This window comes from Diceros bicornis, chromosome 3 (assembly GCF_020826845.1).
Source record: "Diceros bicornis minor isolate mBicDic1 chromosome 3, mDicBic1.mat.cur, whole genome shotgun sequence".
Lineage (NCBI taxonomy): Eukaryota > Metazoa > Chordata > Mammalia > Perissodactyla > Rhinocerotidae > Diceros > Diceros bicornis.
Window position 1 is genome coordinate 76876758 of NC_080742.1, and position 22714 is coordinate 76899471.

Genomic DNA, 22714 nt, shown 5'->3' on the forward strand with positions numbered 1-22714 from the left:
GCAGGCATTCCTTAAGAATTATTATATTTTTCTTCATAATTCTCCTTTTACGTCATGATACACTTCTTTTAGTCCAAGTCACCATTCTGACATTGGCCTTTAGTTAACTTACCTGAATATGTATTTCTTTTTTCTAATTGACTTCTAAATGCCAGCTCATGGGCATGTGGGAGAAATGGGTGTGCTCTGAGCTGTAGTGAATGCAGGATGACTATTCTATACTGACTTTGCTCACCTAAGCAATACCTAGCCCCCAGAGCAATAGGAATTTATTGCCACTGTTGGCAGGGTGAATACTTTAGCCCCCACTTTTATTGCTTAGATTTCCCAGTTTGGCCTTTTGGTGAGTGGAGATATTTCCTTCATAGAACTGGCATATATTTGCAGAAAAAATGTAATGTAATATTTTGTTTTCATCCATGTGTTAATAATATCCCTTTTTTCCCCAGTAATTCTTAGATGCCATTAAGCAAATCCCCTTTCTTCGTGTGCCTGAGCCTCTTATCTTAGTTTTATTAGTGCTGTTGTTTTAAAGCCTGAGTGACATTGTGTGTATTCTACACAAAGGCTTAAGTATGTCCATATATTTGTGCTGTTTGTGTGGCTGGAAGTCCTCCAGGGAGAGTTCTGGGCGAAGTGATTTAATTTCCCCTGACTGCTGCTGACCTTGGAAATGTTGGATGCAGATGACTGTGATTGACGCTTGTTTAGAAGAGAAAAAAGACCCACACTCAACTTCCAATCCTCTAGAGGAAGGCAGTGGGAGATGGTAGCTCTGAGGAGGAGGAAGAAGAGACATTCAAGGGACACAGGGGACAGTTTCCACTAGTGCTTCTGGAGGCCCTGACTTTCTTTCTTAGAGACAACAAGTGTCGCATTAAAATTAGGTATTGGGATGAGTTATACCATGATACAGTAATGAGTAAGATAATGGTTGGAGCATTAGCACAAACATAGGTTACACTTTTTGGATATATTTGTAGGTTTGTAAGGACTTAAGAATCAAGAGGATTAATGAAAATGCTGGCAGCTGTGAGGTTATTTTCAAATAGTATTCTCTGTTGTTCTCTATGATCCCCATCAGATTTACTTGAAATATTTTCAGTTGTCAAAACTGTATTTTTCTAATGATTTATATGTGCCTATAATTTACCTATACAATAAACTGCAGTATATTTTCTGACCATTTTAATGTTATGTTTATTGTCAGGTTGTTATCTCTTCTTCTAGAAATTTTTGCTAATCTCTAATGGCCCCTTATATAAAATATTTTCAGATATATGTGTGGTTCTCATTCCTGTGTATGCTTCTAATTAAATATTTACCAAACTCAGTGTTTATCGGGGAGCAGCGATGTCCACTTAAATGAATACCTAATGTCAGATAGAGACTCTTAGCATCTCCAGGGGCCCCATATTAAGCTGAATTTTACCTTTCCCCTCAAAACAGTTAAAAGCATCTGCCCATCCAGCAAGGGGGTGGAGGATAAGGGGTTCGTTTTGTCAGAAATCCATCAAATAAGAAAGCTCCTTGACTTTGCGCTTATAGAGGTTTGTAAGCACTATAGGTTAACATTCCATTGATGAAAATGAAATGTGCTAAAAATAGTTCTGACTCTGGGCGAGTTTGGAAGGGTGATTGTAGATAAGAGAAAGCAACATAAATCATGTGAATGAAGAACCAGTCTTAGCACCTAATTACAATGATTTGTAAGTGGGTGTCACAGAATACATCTAGGCTAGATTGTAGAGGTAGGAAGGGAGCATTGGTTTATGTCTCCTTATCTTTTCAGTGTAGACGTATAATTTTTATTCGATGTATCTCAAAGATGTGCAAATGGAACATATAAATTTCAGCTTTTGATTTTGGTTATAAAAATAAATAGGTCACATCTACCAATTGCACATTTTCTTTCTAAAGATATCAATACTCAGCAGCAGCATTAATCATAACTATAAAAATAGATATTTATTTAACCTGAGTTTCTAGTTACCATCCATCCAATTTCAGACATTAAGGTAAAGAATTATAGAATTATGTCAGCCAATCAAGAATAAATAAAATCCAGGTATTGAATTGATAGAAGTCACTGAAAAGTATCTTTATCAAATTATTGAACAGAATATATTTTACAATGGTAGTTATAAATTAAGGGAATTTTTTTTTCCTTTGTACAAATTTATTCTCATAGCTGAAATTGTTTTTTGGAACTGAAAAAGTAAATGGCTTCTTTTTAGTCTAGTCGGGTAATAGATTTTTGAAAGAAAATGAAAGATAAACATTTTATTTTTTTATACTTGGTTTTCCATAGTGTTGTTTTTTCATATTTGGTTTAAAAGTGTTTACAAGGATTCATAAAATATAGCAAAAGTACCAAGGAGAAAAGAGAGAAAGTTAGAACCACAAAAGGTAGGATCATATGACAGAGGAATGAGGCTGAGACTCTTGGGTCTTAGCAGATAGGCATGCACAGTCCAGTATGTTGACCGTCCTCATATGTGGTTGTCAAGCACTTGAAACATGGCTAGTCCAAACTGAGATGTGCTATACCTGCGCAATACACACTGGATTTCAAAGACTTTATATCAAAGAAAGAAATAAAATAACCTCAGTACTTTCTTTATATTGGTTATATGTTGATAATGTTTTGGATATTTCCAGTTAAATAAGAAATATTACTAAAAATAACTTTATCTGCTTTTTCCTTCTTAAATGTAAACGTACATATGTTGCTCTCAATTGTGACCCTCAGTGTTTTTTTTGTTACCCTGTGCTGTCTAGGAGGAGGTAAGTTTAACATCCTCTTGTGAGAGTTGAGTAGCTCCATAAGCATTTGTATCTGGCTAGATCGCCCAGCTGAGAGGTAAGCCGAAAGTGTGCCCAGAAACAGGACAAAGAGGCTCTAGCAATTTGTTTTGAAGCTCATCCTATATCTAGATGAATGGGTAGCTTAAATGTGTTTCAGAATTTTAAATATATATGTCTTATGTTTTTAGAATAATTACCTGAGGTGCTTTTTAGCAGAGAAAAAGATGAAGAATATTAAATATTAAAGAGTATTATGGAAGGTCCAGTTATATCCAGAGTAAACGGAACCTTGGTTTCTGTTCACGGTCTTTCTAATTTAGTAAGTCAAGGAATATCCTCCCAAAACGTCTCTAGTTAACCTATTAATTGAGATGATTCCCCACGCTCTGCTTCATTTATCTTTGGTAAATAAAATCTCCAATAACTAGTACCTGCAGAATTAATCTGGAAAATGTCTAAATAAGTACTAAGTAATGTATCATTCTTTAAAATAAGCCCTACTTATCTCTAAGTTGGGATAAATATGTATGAGGTATATTCTTGTTTGCTGTGGCTCCTTAAGGAGAAAAGTGCATTTAATTGAGTCTTTTTGTCTAATGATTTCAGTAGTCTTGTGATTTAAGTCAACATATATCTTATTTATGCATTATGTGTAGGTATGCGTGTATTTATTTATCTCACAGGTACTTATTTAGCACTTACTTTGTGCCAGGCTCTCCTCTAAGAAAATCTGTCTGGGTTTATCTAAAAATAACTGACACATAGAGCTTACTAGAAGTCAGCTATTCTCTAAACGCCTCAGGTATATTAATGCATTTCTTCTTATAACAGCGAGTTAGGCAGAGATATCCATGTTAAACTGAAGCACAGAGAAGTTAAGCTAACTTATCCAGGTTCACACAGCTCATATGCAGAATTGCTGGGAACCAGACTTTACAGCCTGGTGGCTCCCAAGTCCGCGCTCTTTTCTAAGCTGTGTAAAATATTTTATTCTTACCTTTATCTCCCAGCTGCATTAGCCAGACGTGCCCAGATGATGATGTCTTTTCTGTATCTGGGGTGCATAGAAGGGTTTCCGTAACTACCTGGAAGTTCTGTCAAGAGAGTCACGGGCCATGTAAGACCTTATTTTGAGAGGCAGAGTATTTATTACAGCTCTTTGTGAATTTATGATTGGCCCTGTCGAATAGTGGTTGGGATTATATGGACATTATGCAAAATAGCCTCACATAACAACCCTAGTTATACTAAAGCTAAACTCAGGCTGTGGCCTGGAAATGTTGTGGGTAGGCAGTTGATTCTCTCCCTCCCTGGACTGAGGATGAATCAGATTGCCTGCTACCCTTTCTTTCCTTTGATAACCTCTTTGAGAAACAAATAATATGGGAAGTTATATATATATTGTTTGTTTTAATCTCTTATAGGAATGGCTTTGATTTAAGCTTTATCCCAATTTCAAAATACTACTCCCCTCCCTCATGCTTTTTTTTTTTTTTTTTTTTTGTGAGGAAGATCAGCCCTGAGCTAACATCCATGCTAATCTTCCTCTTTTTGCTGGGGAAGACCAGCTCTGAGCCAACATCTATTGCCAATCCTCCTCCTTTTTTTTTTTTTTTCCTTCCCCCCAAAGCCCCAGCAGATAGTTGCATGTTGTAGTTGCACATCCTTCTAGTTGCTGTATGTGGGCCGCGGCCTCAGCATGGCCGGAGAAGCCGTGCGTCGGTGCGCGCCTGGGATCCGAACCCCGGCCGCGGAGCGCGTGCACTTAACCGCTAAGCCACGGGGCCGGCCCCCCTCATGCTTTAAATTAATATATTTTTGTTATATAAAACAGCAGAATGATCAACAGCTTGTCAAAGTGGTCCAAAGAAGGCCTAACCTTCTCATTTCATGTGTCCTTCAGAATTTTATGTCTGAAAGGGTTCCTGATTACATATATTTGCTCATGAAACAAATATTTGCTATATACCCTCCTGCTGTACAGGCCCTGTGACAATAGTCTCAGTGAATAAAAGACACAGTATCTCCTCTCCTGGAGCTTGCAATCTATGTGTTCCAGTTTATAGTAAATGTAAGGTAGGAGTTACAAAGGTCTAAGAGAAGACTATGTAGTATCCTAGGTCTGGCTAAGTTATCTTTTAGAATTCTGGAGTTCAGCAGTGCTCCGAGATTCTAGTCTAGTGCTCTCATTTTCCAGGTGAAGAAAAAGTGAGACCCAAAGATGCGATGTGACTCGTTTGTAAGAGAATGATAGGTGGAACAAAGCAGGAGCCCAGGGCTCCTGTGGTCATTGCTGTAAAGAGGGATCAGGCCCTGCCTTTGTGTCATGTACATGTAAAAGACTTGTATACCAGACATTCCAGGAATACCTTTGCTTGAAAAATGAGGGTCGCATCTGCATTAACCGATTACTTCTCTTTAACCCATGCCATTCCGTATGTAATTACCTACAAGCACAAAACTCAGGTTATCACTTATTCAGTTGAAGACATTGGCAAGATTTGCAGTTAGTTTAATTGAAATTGTTTAAACTGTAGCTCTTGTTCAAGTGATTGACAAGTCAGTGATGAGTATCTGGAGATGAAAAACTCAGGAGAACAGATCTCAGAATCCACAGGAGAGGGACATAAATGCTAATTACACTTGGACTCTAATTCCTGGTTTGTCATAGCTGCCTGCAGGTGTGTGTCTTGACTGTGGGCTATTCTTAGGGCCTCATTTGTATTTGAGATTTTCTTTAATAATGTTGCCTCCCCAATGAGCTCCTTAATCTCTGACTTATTTTCAGTTCTCTTTCTCTAGATATAGGAAAAAATGAATTGGCAAATGAATGTAGTTATTGGTTCTTTTGATTATTGAAGATTGAAGATTTTTTTTCTTGTCTTCGTATTGATTTCCCTGGAAGACAGTTTTGGGATAGACTGTCTTTTGGCCTCTGGACTGGAAGATGAGATGCTTAGGTGTTCATTTTTGTTTGTTGTTATCATTACCCCCCATCATCGTCACCACCAACATTACTCAAGTGGCCTTCTTGATGAATTAGCACTCTCTGGTTAGAGAGCTAATGTTAACTCTGTGCAGTATATTTGCACTGAAGAGCTGCTGTCCTACTCCTGCCTGCTGAGGAGGAGGCTTGGCATTGGCAGGTGCAAATTAACCTTGAGATTTGCTTTGTTTATTTTTAAGCTGAGGTGAATTTTGTTTCCTGGTAGTAGAATTGAGGGCTTGAGCATGTTAGATGGGTTGAGTGAAAACACAAAGATATGTGGACCTCTTTCTTCATCCATACATATTTTTTGACTTCTTACCGAATGCCCCAAATTGGATCATAATCTGTGGCTGCGCCCTCTTTAAACTTGGCCCTGAGTTAATTTACATTTCACAGTGTGAGTGCCCTTGAGGTTTAGCTTCTGTATACTGCTGACTTCCTGTGTGATTTTGCCATGGCTTCAACAGATATCTAAGTGCTTTCCTGGCCCTCTTCCTGCTCCTGTAGATTAGTTGTAGAGTCTTGCCAGAGGAGAATCCGAGGGTGGATCAACGTTGTCACATGGGGAGAACTTCTTCCCTTCCTGGGGATTTGAGTCAGCCATGCTTCTTTCTCTGTGTATAGACCTCCCATTCCTTGCCATGTCTTATGCCTATATTAACTCTGGCCAGCTGCATACAGGGGTACTATTAACACCTCTTTGTTGGAAGTACTAGTTGTTCCGTCCTACCCCCACCCTGGTCTGATCAGATTCCTCACATTTACTCATCTCCTTAGTTTTAGACAGGTTGATAAGACTGAGCAATAATTTCAGTGAACATATCTGACTTTAGGAGTCGTCTTTATATTTTCTTCTCTTCTATGTTGTTGTATTATGACAGTACTTCTGGTAAGAAAGATTTACCTTACCGTTAGCCCTTAATTGACTTTCTCTCTGATATGGCTCCTATGGCTTTTAAAACGTTGATTAGATGGAGTATTCAAGTGAGTGATCTGACAGCTGAAATTTTGAGGCAACTGTCCTTTTCAAAATTTTTATATTCTTTTTTTTTTTTTTTTTGTGAAGAAGATCAGCCCTGAGCTAACATCCATGCTAATCCTCCTCTTTTTGCTGAGGAAGACTGGCTCTGAGCTAACATCTATTGCCAATCCTCCTCCTTTTTTTTCCCCCAAAGCCCCAGTAGATAGTTGTATGTCATAGTTGCACATCCTTCTAGTTGCTCTATGTGGGACGCGGCCTCAGCACAGCCAGAGAAGCAGTGCGTCGGGGCGCGCCCGGGATCCGAACCCGGGTCGCCAGTAGCAGAGCGCGCGCACTTAACCGCTAAGCCACGGGGCCGGCCCTCATATTCATTTTTAAAATGAGTTTTTGAGGAACAGACATTTTGAAAGGATTTTAATGGTGCTCACCAGCAGTTTGGCTGAACTTGATGCTTGTGCAATATGCTGCCTTTAACCTGATCAGTGGGAACTGAAGGCATGTTTAGAAAAGGGGATTCTGGACTTTCAGACAATGAGAATGGCTTCAGGCTGCTCAACCAACATATCTCTTCAGTACAGGTATATAAACCTTGACCATGACCAAAACCAAGCATATCACTTAATTCTATAAAACAGACCCTGTGTGTTTGCTAAGGGATACCACGTGCTTGTTTCTTTTGACTCAAACATGCTTATCTTGAAAAGTTTCATAAAGAGCATTTCTCAGTATGTCTGTATCCATGTATTCAGTATATATGATAGGATTAATCAGCTTTCCTATTTTAGGCTCCTAACACCCTAACCTATTTGTATACATATCCTTTCTTAATTTAAAACCAGAGGTTCTTCTGGTCCATTCTATCCTTGTTTTCAAAACTTCCTAACTCCAACTTTGGTAATGGGTGTAGTTAACTGTATCATTTTGATGCACATACTGTGAAACCAGTCCCAAGCATCTTTGTGATTGTCATCTTGTTTGTTCTTCTTGATAGTTCTTAACTTGGTCCTTGAGAACTTATGGTGGAGTGAAATTACATGCAGTTTTTCTGTAGAGGCATTTCATATTTTTTAAAAACAGATTTCAAAGAGTCTGAAAAGGTTAAAGAACTGCTCTACTGTAATGTCTAGGAGTCCTGCGGGAATGTTGCAAACCTTTTCTCTGTCAAGTATAATTTCTTTGGGGCCTGAAATGTTCAGCCATTTGCCATTCTCTTTTGCCAGTCATCTTTTTTGTTTGTTTATTTCTCAACTTTAATTTTTAGAGCAATTTTAGGTTCACAGAAAACTTGAGGAGAAAGTACAGAGAGTTCCCATATTCTCCCTTTGCCCCAACACATGTACTTCCTCCTCTACTATTGACAGTTCCCCACCAGAGTGGTACATTTGTTATAACGGATGAACCTACATTGTCAACATCATCACCCACAGTCCATAGTTTATGTTACAGTTCACTCTTGGCGTTGTACATTCTATGGATTTTGACAAATGTGTAATGACATGTATCCATCGTTGTAATATGATACAGAGTAGTTTCACTGCTGTAAAAATCCTCTGTGCTGCGCCTTTTCATTGCTCTTTATTTCCCTAACCCCTGGCAACCACTGGTCTTTTTACTGTCTTCATAGTTTTGCCTTTTCCAGAATATCATAGTTGGAATTATACAGTATGTAACTTACTGATTGGCTTCTTTCTCTTAGTAATATATATTTCAGATTCCTTCATGTTTTTTCATGGCTTGGTAGCTCATTTCTTTTTAGCACTGAATAACAATCCATTGTCTTCATGAAGCACAGTTTATGTATCCATTCACCTACTGAAGGACATATTACTCGCTTCCAAGTTTTGGCAGTTATATATAAAGCTACTATAAACATTCATGTGCAGGTTTTTGTGTGGACATAAGTTTTCAACTATTGGAGCATATGGCTAAAGTATGTTTAGTTTTGTACGAAATTGCCAAACTGTCTCTCAAAGTGGATGTACTATTTTGCATTCCCACTAACAATGAATGAGAATTCCTGTTGTTCCGCATCCTCACCAGCATTTGGTGTTGTCAGTGTTTTGGATTTTGGCCGTTCCAAAGGTGTAGGGTGGTAGCTCATAGTTGTTTTAATTTGCATTTCCCCAATAACATATGATACGCAGCATTTTTTCATAGGCTTATTTGCCATCTCTATGTTTTCTTTGGTGAGAGGTCCAGGTCTTTTGCCCATTTTAAAATTGCGTTGTTCATTTTCTTATTGTTGAGATTTGAGTTCTTTGTATATTATGGATGAGTCCTCTATCAGATATTAATATTTTAAGATATTTTCTCCCCGTGTGTGGTTCAGCTGTGTTTCAATTGTTGGTTTTTAAAATCTTAGACCCAGAGAATCAAACTGAGTGAGAAGATCTTTCACGCTCGTGGAGGCCTGTCTGGCTACTAGTGAGCTCTGTTGCGCTCCCAACCTTAACTCCCTTGCTTCTTCGTTTTCAGGTCAATGTGACTGTGGACTACATTAGACCAGCCAGCCCAGCCACAGAGACGGTGCCTGCCTTCTCAGAGCGTACCTGTGCCACTGTCACCATTGGAGGAATGTGAGTGTTCTGGCTGTCAGGGACTCAGCTGTAGCTAAGAGTTCTCTCCTCATTCAAGTCTCTCCTTCCTTTCATCTTGATTTGCTTTCTATTGCTCAACACAGTGGTTTATAATTTTTATGTGCCTGTGTAGCACTTGATGTTTGCAAAGTACTTTATAATCGCTCATTAGCTAATGATATACTTTCATTATTGTTATTATTTAAGATTTATTGGGCTCTGTGTACTTGGCACGATGTAGCACACGTTATTACTATTAATAATACCATTTACTGTCAATCAAACCCTGGGTACTATCCAAAATTAGTTAGATTCTCTGCATAATAGTTTAGGAAGTTCAGTTGTAGACCCCAAAAAAAGGGAAGAAGAGAGGTTAATTGGACATTTTCTTTGTATAGACTTATATAATCGGTAAATGATGGGGTCTTCATCTTCTACTATGCTGGCAGTATCCTGGTTATATTCCATAGTCTCTTGGGAGCTTGGTTGGTGAACAGAATCTTTCATGGAAGGTATCTGATGGGGGAAGGAGGAAACCTGCTGAGCCATGCTTCCACAATAAATATTAAAACAATCAGTCAGTCTCCGGTAGCAATTCTTACTCTGCATAAAATATACCAGCATGCCAATTGTTTCCTTCTCTATTTAACAATCTTAAATGCTATTTACTACCAAACTGGTATTTTTCTTTTCTTTTAAGGGGGCATGGTGGAGGGGAAGAAAAGAATAGGTTTCTCATCAAAACAAGGATTGTCTTATTGAAAGTACAATGAAGCCCATCAGGAGAAACACCTCAAAACTACAGCATGCCTCTGACAGGAAAGAGGGTCTTGCAGCTCATTTACCTTCCAGAAGCTCTCCTACCAGAGGGGAGCCTTTTCCCCTCATTTGTGCTGTCAGATTTGGAAATAAGTATTTTTAGCCACTGTTACCACTCCTATATTAACATTCACACGATAGTCAGAGACTTCATTTTTGCCGAGAGGAACTCAATATGGGCTTTTGTTGTCATTACCTTAACACCATTACAGACATCTAGTGTTAGAAGGAGATTGTTGACATGTCAGATAATATTTTTGAAATGGGAGAAACTGGGAAATATTTTGGTCATCTTCTTGCATAACGTGTATAACTTGTAGTAGTGATTGTTACCAATTTATCACCACTTCTCAGGAGCTTGACGCATGCTTCCCTGCTCTGGAGAGCTGGAAAGTTAGGATTCCTGATATTGAAATTTTAACTGTTACAGAGAGTCCTCTCAGTAGACAAATGCTCCTTCTATCTAATTACTGGTCAAAACAATATCACTGCTGTGAAAATGCACATCTTTATTTTTGGCAGATGGCTTCTATCCGTGTTTATCTAACAACCCGTTAGAGTGGATTTTTTCATTTAGTTACCATTGAAGGATATTTTTAAAGTAAATTTACACTGCTTAAAATTAGATATTCCAGGAGTGTTCTATAGGAATTTTTTTTTAAAAGACAATTTGAGACAGCTGGTTTAAAATTTTTTCAGAGCAGGGTGTTATGGCCATGCTCCATGTCATGAAACCTTGAGGTTTCAACTGCAGTGAACTTGGCTTTAACCAATTTACTCCTTCAGGCTCATCTGCCGTTCTGCAGAGGTCGGTGACTCTTTTCTAGTCAAGGTTTTGGTTAGATTCTCAAGTCTTGGTAAGAAGGTATCAACCCTTTTATCAGTTTGGTCAGTTAACAACAAAAGTTGATTGGTCTTAATTGACAGCATAGAATATTTGTACGACAGATTTATGCCAGAGATGATAACCTTGACCTTTCTGCCTCCAGTTCTTGTAATTGGATTGTAAGAAATACCGTTTTCATATGATTTACCAAAAAGTATTTACCTTGGATTAGACCAGCCTGGCAGGGTACCCAAGAAGCTTTGAGTTTCCTCATAGATTTGTTTCCTCTAAACTAGACTTTGTGGGTAAACTGCTGGGCTGCAATTGGGAGAAATACAAGGATTTAGTGATAGTGTCGAAACCAATCTTCACTAGACAGTAAGCTCCCTGAAGATAGGGATTGTTGTCTCTTTTATTCCCTGTTGTAGTCTTAGTATTCAGCATATGGTAGGAGTTCAATAAATTTGTGAATAATTTGTTTACTGTATAGCAAAGTGTCCCTTTATGAAGCATAACAGGGAGTACTTAGATGTCTCATGGCCTGGGACAGCTGTTTCTTTTGAGCTGCAGGTTTGTTTTTATCTAATCTATATTGATAAACTTGTATCTGATAGTTTTCCTCTTTGGTTCGGTTATTGGAAGGGCACAGCGAAAGATAGTACATCTCTAGGAAGTGTACTTGGTAGCATGCTTTTCGTGTTCGAAATCTTACAAATAGCTTCTCTTTATTTTCGCTTTGCCTCGATTTTGTATTTATTTCCCTTTTCCTAATGATACTTAAATCATTCCAAATAATATTTTAGAAATGTTGAGATGTTAATAAAAATGTCCAAATACTCAGCTTACATTCAGAATTAAGGTATACTAAAAGCCTTCTATCTACTTTAATGGTTAGTTATTCAAAAACATTGGCTCGAGTAGTGAGATTTAAATAATTTTTTTAATCTCAAATATTTTAATTTCATTTGAAACACAAAAATGCACATATATTCCCAAGTTTTTGATATATGGGCATCTTGGATCAACTAGTTGATATCCTGGTGAATTGCATAACTACCTCTTTGGAATGAGGACTTAAAAACACTAATTACGGAACCCTAGATTTTTGTGATTTACATCTCCCTCATCTGTTATAGTTGTCCTACTCATACTTATTTTGCAGCCATTTTAAAGCCATTCCTCTCATTAAACCTTTTTATTTTATCTCATTTATTTATTTATTTATTTGTTTTTGCTGAGGAAGTTTTGCCCTGAACTAACATCTGTTGCCAATCTTCCTCTTTTTTTCCACTTGAGGAAGATTAGCGCTGAGCTAACATCCATGCCAGTCTTCCTCTGTTTTGTATGTGGGTCGCCGCTACAGCATGGCCGATGAGTGGTGTGGGTCCGTGCCTGGGATCTGAACCCATGAACCAAGCTGCCAAAGCAGAGTATGCCGAATTTAACCACCAGGCCATGGGGCCAGCCTCTGTTAAACCTTTTCAAAGTATTCAACTATTTGCATAAACGCACGTTCATTTTGTACTCGTATTTCAATTATTAATATAATATATAATGAAGTACATAATTAAAATAACAGGCATAACCAGTATAAATAGATCTAGGGACAGAAACCAGTGCTGCAACAGGTTGGGACAGAAGTGCCCCGGTGTGTCAGAGTGGCCCTCAGTCACTCTCAACTGGCATCAGCCAGTAAGTTTTGCTGAGGTCATAGAATGTGCGGAGCAATTAAGGAAAGATTAGTTAAGACCGCTTCTATGATAATGCATTGCTTCTGTCAAAGACAGGCTTTGTTCAAGCTTGTAAAAAGCTGTAGAATTAAGAAACAATCTAATCCAAATTATATGTATCATCATCTGTAGGTTTATACACCTACTATAGACCTTCATAGCATCTAGTCGCTTTGCCATTATTCAAGACATCAGTTGGGATTCTCTGACTCTAGAAGAGTTTCTCTCAAACTGCTGATTCCAGGGGAATGAGACGAGGCAGATGAGATGGAGTTTCTTACAGGGTTATTTCAGAGCCGAGTTTTAAATGTATTTCATTTGCCAAAGTGTGTGAATTGCCTGTATCCTCGGTCTAATCCTTCTTTGTTTTTCCTGTTGATGTATGGGAGGGAGTCGAGTGCCAGGATCTCGGGGAGGCCTCTCTGGTGTGACACAGTCTTCAGCTCCCCATCTCTTGCCCTCTGGGGAATCAATGAAAACGAGGCTCACCATTCCTCCAATAGATTAAAATTTTTTTCTTGGTTAACTTCACTGTGGAGTTAGCAAGAGTTGTTATCTGTTAATCAAAACAGTTTAAATAAAAAATAAAAAGATCAGACTTTGAGTTGTTTCTCATTCTCTGGCTCCCAGCTTGGGAATTACCTGATCCTTTTAGGCCTGGTTTGTGACATGAAGCTGTCAAGATGGCGCTTCCTGTTAATTACTTTTTATTGTATTTAAGACACTTAACTCTTGTGATTTAGTTTTCTGTGTAATTAGCTTCAGTGATTAAAATCTCGTTCTTTCGTTATTGCCAGAGCCTTCTTGAAGAGCGAGATTTTTCTGGGGTAACCTTTACTTGTGCTGGACTTTCCAATTACTTTGAGCTCCTATTTGGCAAACACATATAATCTATTAACTGGTTGCTCATGTCTTTCTGCATATCACATTTTAAAAGAAAGATGTTAAAAGAAAATTTGTTCACATTTATAAAAGGACACCTAAAATGTATAACTTAGAAGCAAACCTCACACATACACGCTCATGATCACCGCCGCTGCACCCCATCCCTGGAAAATTGTCACATATCCTGTAGATACAGTGTCTCTAAGGTGTTTCTCCAATGCCTTCCATTATGTGAAGTATTTTGCAATAATAGGAGATACTTTCCCATTTTGGGAAAGTGAAAGAATGGCACAGAGATGGAACTATGGAATAAGAACAGCTGGAAAATGCCTGTTTATGTTCTGCACAAGGTCACTGGGTTTTTTGGGAGATGATTTATTTTTTGTAACAGGGCTTTTTGAAATATTGTTTCAATCCACTGCTTGCCCCCATTGCCCATCTTTTTGCTCCCCCACACCGTGATCCATGCAAAGCCCTTGGGCTTCTCCTTGATGCCTGTACCAGCATGCGGCCTTGCTACCAGAGGTGTTGTCCAGGATCTACTGGGCTTGGGACAATTCCCTCTTTGTTTTAACGATTATCATCCAGCGATTCAACGCCATCTTTATGAACCTCCTATGCGTCTCTTTGGATTCTTCATAGATAGAACTTGTCCTTATTATATTTATATAACCCAGACTATCACACTTGCAAAAGAATGAGACCTTATGTGCTTCTTTTTTCTTTTTCATTGGTTCTAGTTTGCAGGGATACTTCTTTCCTCAGCTGTTCTATTGGTGACTGAAGCATGAGGTTAGGTCTTGTCCTTCTAGAATAATCCGTTTGTAATCCTAGTTCGGTGTTTCTCAGCCACAGTAGAAATAAGTGTCATACAATCCCCAGCTTTTCTGTCTTGAGTTCTGTAGCTTTAAGGCTTTCACTGTTGGGCCAAACCTCTTGTCTCTCAGAGTTTCCAAATCTTAAACTAGTATCTGACTTTCAAGCTAAACCTAGAAGAAAGTGGCCTCTTGATACCCTATTTTCTGGCCTAGTGTTGGTACTTAGAGTGGCCCACAGCATCCGGAAAGTACTCTTTCAGCATCTGAAGAAGTGCTGAGACAGTGTTAATGTAAGTGACTTGGCCAGGAGGTAGGATCTGGGTGGTAGCCAACCCTTTTCTCCACAGATTTGTTGCTTACACTTCATCAAATTTATTTAGTTGCTCTTTTTTTTCAACTTTTTCCTTCTTTGAAGGAAAAAGAAAACACCAGGATAAAGGAGTTCCCTTTCCCTTAAATTATAAACACCAAACCAACCCCCACATCTAAAAAGAGCACCTTAGATTGTTTTCTGGAAGTCATAGGCTGCTTGGTTTATATAATTGTACTGCTTCTGCTACGTTGAGTAGTAGAAGTATGCTGTCCACCATTCTGAGGATATGAGAAGTATCTGTGGCATTTAGTTTAAAATACTTTGGAAAGAAATAGTTGAATAACTGCGCCTGTCTCCTTCTAGCTCAAGTATAGCAATCATTTGAAGAGACTGGTCTCAAAAAGCACTGAAAGAAGGACCCTGGGGGGCCAGCCCAGTGGTGTAGTGGTTAAGTTCGAGTGCTCTGCTTCAGAGGCCCGAGGTTCATGGGGTCAGATCCTGGCCATGGACCTATACACCACTCATCAGGCCATGCTGTGGAGGCATCCCACACATAAAATAGAGGAAGATTGACACAGATGTTAGCTCAGGGCCACTCTTCCTCACCAAAAAAAAAAAAAAGAAGAAGAAGGAGCTTGGCTGTTGCAAAGAGTTCAGGGTGGAAGTCAGGAAAACGCTGAGTTTCAGACAGATCTCTGTCACTCAAATATTTTGTGGCTGTCCATCTGTGGAAATCTCATGCTGCCAAGACATTTCCTTAAAGACCTCTTGGTTTCAGATTATCTTTGTATGGAAGTTCAATTAAGCTTTTCATAATGGAATCCTTGGATCATACAAATCAGCAAAATCCTTTGCTGAGCTATGTGTTCTTTCTTTCCCTTTCTTTACTTTTTTTTTTCAGTATCAAGTAGAATGTCAGGTGGTGGGTGACTTAATGTTTACTGAGCTGATTTTTGGGAAGCTCCCTCTCATCAGTTTCCCCAAGTATACCATGGAGAGCTTGGGAGAAAATGAGACTTTTCTCCAAATAACAGGAGCTCATCATAAAGGAGGAACATTCTAGAATGTTTAGAGATACAGATAAGTATGTTCAAAATAATCTAAGTTAGAGGCTCTCTTTGAAAAAGTAAAGATGCTGTCATTCTGATTTCTGTGGGTCCTCCCTGTAGCTCAGTGAGAGACTGGGCCCAGACAAGGGACAGCTTGCTGCTTCTATAGCTGCCTACTAGGAACAGTAGGTTTATGTGTTTATTCATTCAACAAATATTTGTTGAGCACCTACTAAGTGCCAAGCACTGGGATATAGCAGTGAACAGAGCAACAAACAGTTCCACATGGGGAGGCTCATTCTTGGATTTCTTGGCTCTGATTGCTGAGACCTCGAAAGTCCTTGTGGGTATTCGCTGGCTTTGCCCCCCACAGAAACTTGTTTATGTAGATTTTTACATTAAGAAACGGTATTGACTTTATTTAAACGACCTAAAAAGGTTCTGTTCTATTCAGGTTTTGCCGGGGATTTTGAGAGACTTTAACACTCAGAAAAAGGTTAAAATGTAAGTGAAAGATAATCCCTCTTGTATCCTTATTTTTAGATGAGTCAGTAACTTAACCTGTCAGTAGACAAAATGAAATGCTCAAGTGACTACCCACTGAAGCGCCCTGTCCTTTTCCTCACATTGTAGTTCTGGGGCCATTCAGTGTTGGAAGAGCTCTGTAAATCTCAGTGGTTCTCCATGGTTCCCATCCTGCTCCCTGTTCTCTTAGAAACCTCGAGGACCACTTACTTTCCTCCTGCCTCACCTGGCAGAGGCATAGACGCTAACTTCCTAACAGTGTCTGCTTTTCACTTTTTTTTATTGTTATCCTTATAACTTGATAAATTAACACTACTAATCTTTAAATTTTTAGCTTTAAATAGTATCTATTGACTTCTTCACATAAAAGATGAATATTTTTGAGTACTTGCACCATTACCCCGCAACCCCTAATTTTATTATATTATTTTAGTTTACCAAATGGTGAACTTGATAATGTTCACTTACTCTGTGTTCTGGTTAACTTTAAGTGTTTATGTGCTTAACCACTCTAAAGGGTTAGGAAATTAGAGTGCTTATACTTTTTTCTTACTACTCCCTTCTTTTAAAAAAGTTTTATTTTTTCCTGTTATCAAGATTTATAGCATTTATTGCATTTCTCCTCTGTCACTGTAATTATCTTCTAAGCTTTGCTTGTAAGTAGATCCTACAATTTTGACCCTGCCCCACCCCCATAGCAGTTTTACTTCTTTAAGTGTTACTGTTGGACCACGAAGTCTGATAGTGTGATTAGACCTATAGAAAAAGAAATCCTGGGTCATTAAATCCCTCAGAGAAAGGTTAAATTAATTCTGCCTGTGTGCCCCTCTCTGTGTGTGTTATGTCTCTCTTTCCTTTTTGCACTTCTTCATATGCAGCTATGAAGAGACACTTGTATCTCGTCATTCTTTTTGTGGTATTTCTTTTCATTTGGAGAAGAACCTTGACTTTTCATGTGTGGGTGGTAAAGTTGCTGAATTCCTGCATGTCTGAAAATATCTTAATTTTGCCTCTGTTCTTGATTGTTAGTTTAATTATAAAATTCTCGCCTCAAAATTACTTATTTTCCTGAAAACTTTGAGGTCATTGTGTTCTATTGCTTCATCAATGTTTATGAGAAATTCAATTTCCATTTCTTTAAATGTAACATTTTTTTCTGGCGCTAGAAGTTTTTACAATTTTCTGTTTATCTTTGGTTTTCTGAAATTTTATTAAAATATTTCTGGGGTGGGGTGTGTTTCCCCTGCATACTCAATGGACTTTTTAAATCTGAACACTCATGTCTTGAACTCAAATTTTTTTTCTGTTACTTGAATTATTTTTTTTCCCTCTTGCCTCTGACTCTGGAAATTCTATCAGTATTGTATCTTATGCTTTATATCTCTAACTTCTGTTTTTTTAAGACCTCCTTTGCATTTTGTTACATTCAAGGAGATGTCTTGAACGTTATTTCCCCGATTGCTTAGCCAGCCAGCCATGCATGTTGATTCATTTTCATTCATTCCCTCTCTCTTATTCATTCATCTCACTCATTCATTTACTTACTCGTTAGTTCATTTATCAAGTATTTATAGAATGCCTGGTATATACTAAGCAGGGATATATTGGTAGTTCTAAGACTGCGATGATTCATGTCCCCATGAAATTTACAGAGACTATTCTCTTCATCTAGCCCATTTTATTTTGCTTATTTCAGCGCTTATATTTAAATTTTTTGTTCTTTAAGTGTTCTATTTTAATAGAATCTAGTTCTTAGTCTATGAATACAATATTTTCTCTGATATCTTGGGGAATATTTTTTAAAAATAAAAAAACCGACCCTCTTCCATTGAATTATCTGTTTCCCTCATGACTAAATATTCTTTATTTCGTTCCTTTTCTTAAGTCCTCAAGTACTTTGGGAACCTTGATCTATATGTATGAAGGAAGGACCAGGTTGGAGTTGGCATGGTTGTTCCTCTGCAGTTGTATGCATCTGCTTCTCCAAACCTCTGTCATGAAAGGGCATAAGTGAGTAGGAAGTGTGAGAGGCAGCCCTTCTTATATGGTGCCTGAAAGTGTATGGACCTGGAACATAGAGGAAGCAGGAAAATTTACGACCCCGCTAAAATTGTCAAAGCAAAGAGGGTTTTCCTGGGTGGTAGAGAACTTGAGTGTATTTCATTGGGGGTGGTCTGTGAGAGGAGAGGTGGAGTCTATGATGTGCTCAGCCAACACTGTCTCCGTCACTATGCCTCTGCTTTTCTTTCAGGCCACAAACTCCATCTAAGGTCCTTCCCTAGTTAAACCACCTACGCTCTGTTCTACTACGATGTGTGCTTCTTTGAAGTAAATTATCTCGTATGACATTGGTAGTTGGGGGAATCGCATTGGTATAAAGTTGAAATTGTGTTGGTTTATAAGTGACATCCCCAGATACATTAAAATATTGAAACAATAGGGGATAAGCTTTCTTACATTTAAAGGGTGAGCTTCAGCAATATATAAAGACTTTAAAAAGAAAAATCTGAAAATCTAAAGTTGAGAAATCTACAGCAGTAACTTCAGTGGCTTCAAGAACCTTTATGCTTTCAGCTGTGTTAAGCTTGGTAGCAACCTGCAAGTGCAGTTGGAAAATCGGTGAAGACACTTCTTCCAGTGTTAAAACAGTGAAGTAATGAAGAAGGCTACACCCTGGATCAGATTTTATGTTTTGATTAGAATGGTCTCTATTAGAAACAAAGCCCTCTAGTACCTCATCTAGAAGGAGAAGGAAGCATAAGAGCCCCAGGGTTAAAGGCTACTCTGCCAGTAAAGATTTAACTGTGCTCCTGTCTTTATTAGGGTTGTTTTTGCTAGTGCTTAGGCTAGAAAGTTCCATAGGGTTTAAGTGGTCTGCCCATAACCCTGTTTTTCTCTCAAGCCCTGTTTGTTTAGGGCTTTTTGGTGGTTTTGTGGAACGTAAATTGTTTAGGAACACACATACAAGTCTGTGATAGAAGATGCCTGTACCTGCCAATGGAGTCTTTCTTGGGTTTTCGCCAAGGGTCAAAACCCTCTGCTCTTAGCAACTCTTTGGGCACCATAGGGGCTGAAAAGAGGCTGGCTGGCCCAGCTCTTTTGAATGCTGTTCCTGATGAATTGCTCAGATGATGTCCCTAAAGCCTACTCACTGTGGTGCTTTGTATTTGTTGATAAAGGCCCTCAAGGCGCCCCCGGTTCTCCACCAATCTGATCCCTTCTGCTTTCTGTCTTTCAGGATTTGCCCAAACTTTCTGATATGCTGTTAACACACTTTCTTGTTTTCCAGCACCATTAGGGCTTTATTTTTGTCCATATCTGTCTTTTCTGTCATTTCAGTGGGACCTTATAAAGGATGTCATGTGGACATGAGTTCTCAGTCTGCTATTCTGACCTCCCTCAAGCATTCTTTCTTTATTCCTTTGGATAGTGCAACTGATGTGGTAAGGAGAGGGGGCATTTGACATGGTTACCAATAAGCAAAAATTCTGTCTTTTAGATACCATTTCTCAGCCCCTTTCTATTTACAATTCCTGGGGCCAGCACAGTACAAAGTGGTAAGGGAAATAAGAATGGAGTTTTTATAGATTTTTCTATCTCCCAGTGATGCTGCTTCACAGGGATTTGTTCCAGTTCATACTATGTGATTTTTTTTAAAAAGTAATAAATTGTAGTAACATTTTCAATAGTTTAGAAAATATGGGGAAATTACCCATTATTTAATTATGCTAATATAATAGCTATTATACTCTTTTTGAGGGCTGCTTATATTTTAAGAATTTAATTTAGGAATGAGAAAACTTTGACCACTTGGCATAGTGTTAGATGAAGTCTAAGGCAAGTTACTATTGGATCTTAAGATTGTGTGGATAGTTTTAAAAAGTAGACGCTGGAGGTAAACAGACCTGAGGTGAAACCTCAGCTCTAATACTGGATAGCTGTGCAGTCTTGGGCCTTAGCTTTTTTTGTGTGTGTGAGGAAGACTGGCTCTGAGCTAACATCCATTGCCAATCCGCCTCTTTTTGCTGGGGAAGATTAGCTCTGAGCTAACATCTGTGCCCATCTTCCTCTATTTTGTATATGGGATGCCGCCACAGCATGGCTTGATGAGTGGTGCATTGGTCCTTGCCCAGGATCCAAACCTGCAAACCCTGGGCCACCGAAGTGGAGTGTGAGAACTTAACTGCTGCGCCCCTGGGCAGGCCCTTAGCTTTTCCCTATGTAAATTAGATTTAATAATCCCACACCTCACAGGGAAGTTGTACGGATTAAATATGCTAATACATCTAAAATGTTTAGCATAGTTACTAAAACTTGCCAGTCGAGTGCTTACATCAGCCCCGAGCCTCTGCACTGAACTAATTTCAGATCTAGTGGTCTCCTCTGTCCTTTCTCTCTTTTTCTTCTCTCCAACATCTCCTGCCATTTCTTTTCACCCAAATTTTCTCCTTTTTAGGGATTTTTCTTGAATGTTTTTAATATTCCATTCTCTTCTTACTCTTCACATTCCCCCTGGCCAAGCTCATCCGCTGATAATACTGCTACCTCACAGAATGTTCTAAGCATTAGCTTAAATAAGATATAGGAAATGCCTAACATGTGGTAGTTGCCCAAAGGTTAATTAAAAAACAAAATGCCGCACTGGATTATGGCTTAGATTTTGTTGTAGTCATCCATTTTTATTGTTCCATGGCAGGCACTTTGGTTTGGATTTATCTCTTTTCTCACTTTTTTAATTGTCATGATAGCTAAATTATGTTCATTTTTCCTCTAAATATTGAATGTAACTATTACATGTATACTATGTAATGATTGATAAGTACTTGCATAAAGATAGAAGTAATCGATATTTATGAGTAATTTTTAATGTTTCAAGAAGTTTTAACACATTTATCATTGAGTAGACACATAATTTATCCCCTAATAAAAGCAATTTATTGAATAATATCTTTCAAACCAAGAGGTGTGCTAGCAAGCAACCTACCTGGTTATATTTGCTCTAGCTAGTAATCGACCTGTCTACTTCCTACCTGTGTATCTGAAGTGGTGAAAAGGCAGAGGGCTGCTGACTCAGTGTTTTAGAAAGTACTGTTCTTTACTCCACCTTCAAAGTCTTACTGGAAGTCATATTCTGTGGAACTTAGAATGATACACTCTGCTGTGATGCCTTTGTGAATTTTTGTGCCATCAGTAAAAATGTGTTTACAAATGGAACTTGGAGGGATTTAGCAAATATTTGGACCTTGGAGGTCAATATGTATGGTAGAATTTGGAGATGTTTAATAGCGTAAGCTTCATAAAGGGTATGGAAACTTGGGACTGCCTTCTATGAGGTTTCCATGGTGTGTTTCTGATATATCTGCTTACACATCAACTGTGATGCAGCTGACTATTGCATTAATGTGAGCTTCTATTGGGCTAAAATTGTGATTTATAAACCATCACATATCAGGTCAGTAGGAAGGGGAATTATATTGCAGTTCTTACACTCTCTCTCCTCCTTCCAAAAAAAATCATCTTGACATTGACTGCAAAATCACCTTTTTTTCCCTTTATACTAAGAAACAACTATGCAAAGAGTTTATTCTTGTCACCACTTTCTCAGAAACCTCCCTCTGAAACTTTGTTCCTTCATGTGTCACTTAGCACAGCCTGTGGCTATGGAGAGATCAGGCCATTGAGTGAGGGTTGACGTAAAGGCTCTGGAGTGGCTTACTGTATTTCAAAGCCAGGAACCAGAATAACCCTGCCCTCCCTAAAAAGTAGGGAAGAATAAGAAAACCCATATCCTTTTTACTGGACTCATTTGTTGCTTATACTATAGCTAAGAATCATTGAGTAAAAAAATATTATATCTTCTAATTCTTAGGAAAAAATGTTGACCACCAAAAAACATTTTTGTTTTGACTTAGTTTTATAAATGGAGACTCATTTCTAGAGCTTTTACCTGCAGAGGTTCTATACTTTATGCAGTGAAAGTCTAAAGCAGCTGCCACATTCTAGACCTTAGCCACGCTGACATTGCTTTTGGTCCAGTTGCTAATGGATTCTGGGGAACAAAAACACCACTTGCCTGTTCCTGTGGTGCCAGCTGGCCAGGTTATGGACCATAAAACATAATGGGGCAGGTAGTGGAGTTCTTACTGGGCCCCTTTTTCCCTTCTGACACGTATCAGAAAACTCTTGGGCTTCCACCCTAAGAAGCAGCCGGTTGCCAAAGAAATTTTCTTCTGTCTTATCTAGAATGATTGGGCTTGGTAAAAGAACATAGAGTTATTCTTCCAGTTAGTAGTGGCTCAGTATTTCTCAGAGCAGAATGACAGCGTTCCAGAATCTAGAGTATTATTTTGAACTTCTTCCTCTAAACAAAGCATTGTTTATGTGTATCAGTATT

At 38.5% G+C, this 22714-nt stretch overlaps 1 protein-coding gene across 1 annotated transcript in view; it reads left to right on the top strand.

Moving 5' to 3' along the window:
• SND1 (staphylococcal nuclease and tudor domain containing 1) overlaps positions 1–22714 on the top strand; it is a 420486-nt gene that overhangs the window by 176334 nt on the left and 221438 nt on the right. The window contains exon 12 of the mRNA XM_058529372.1: positions 9255–9355. Coding sequence (XP_058385355.1) covers positions 9255–9355 — 101 coding nt within the window. The remainder of the gene's footprint in view (positions 1–9254; positions 9356–22714) is intronic.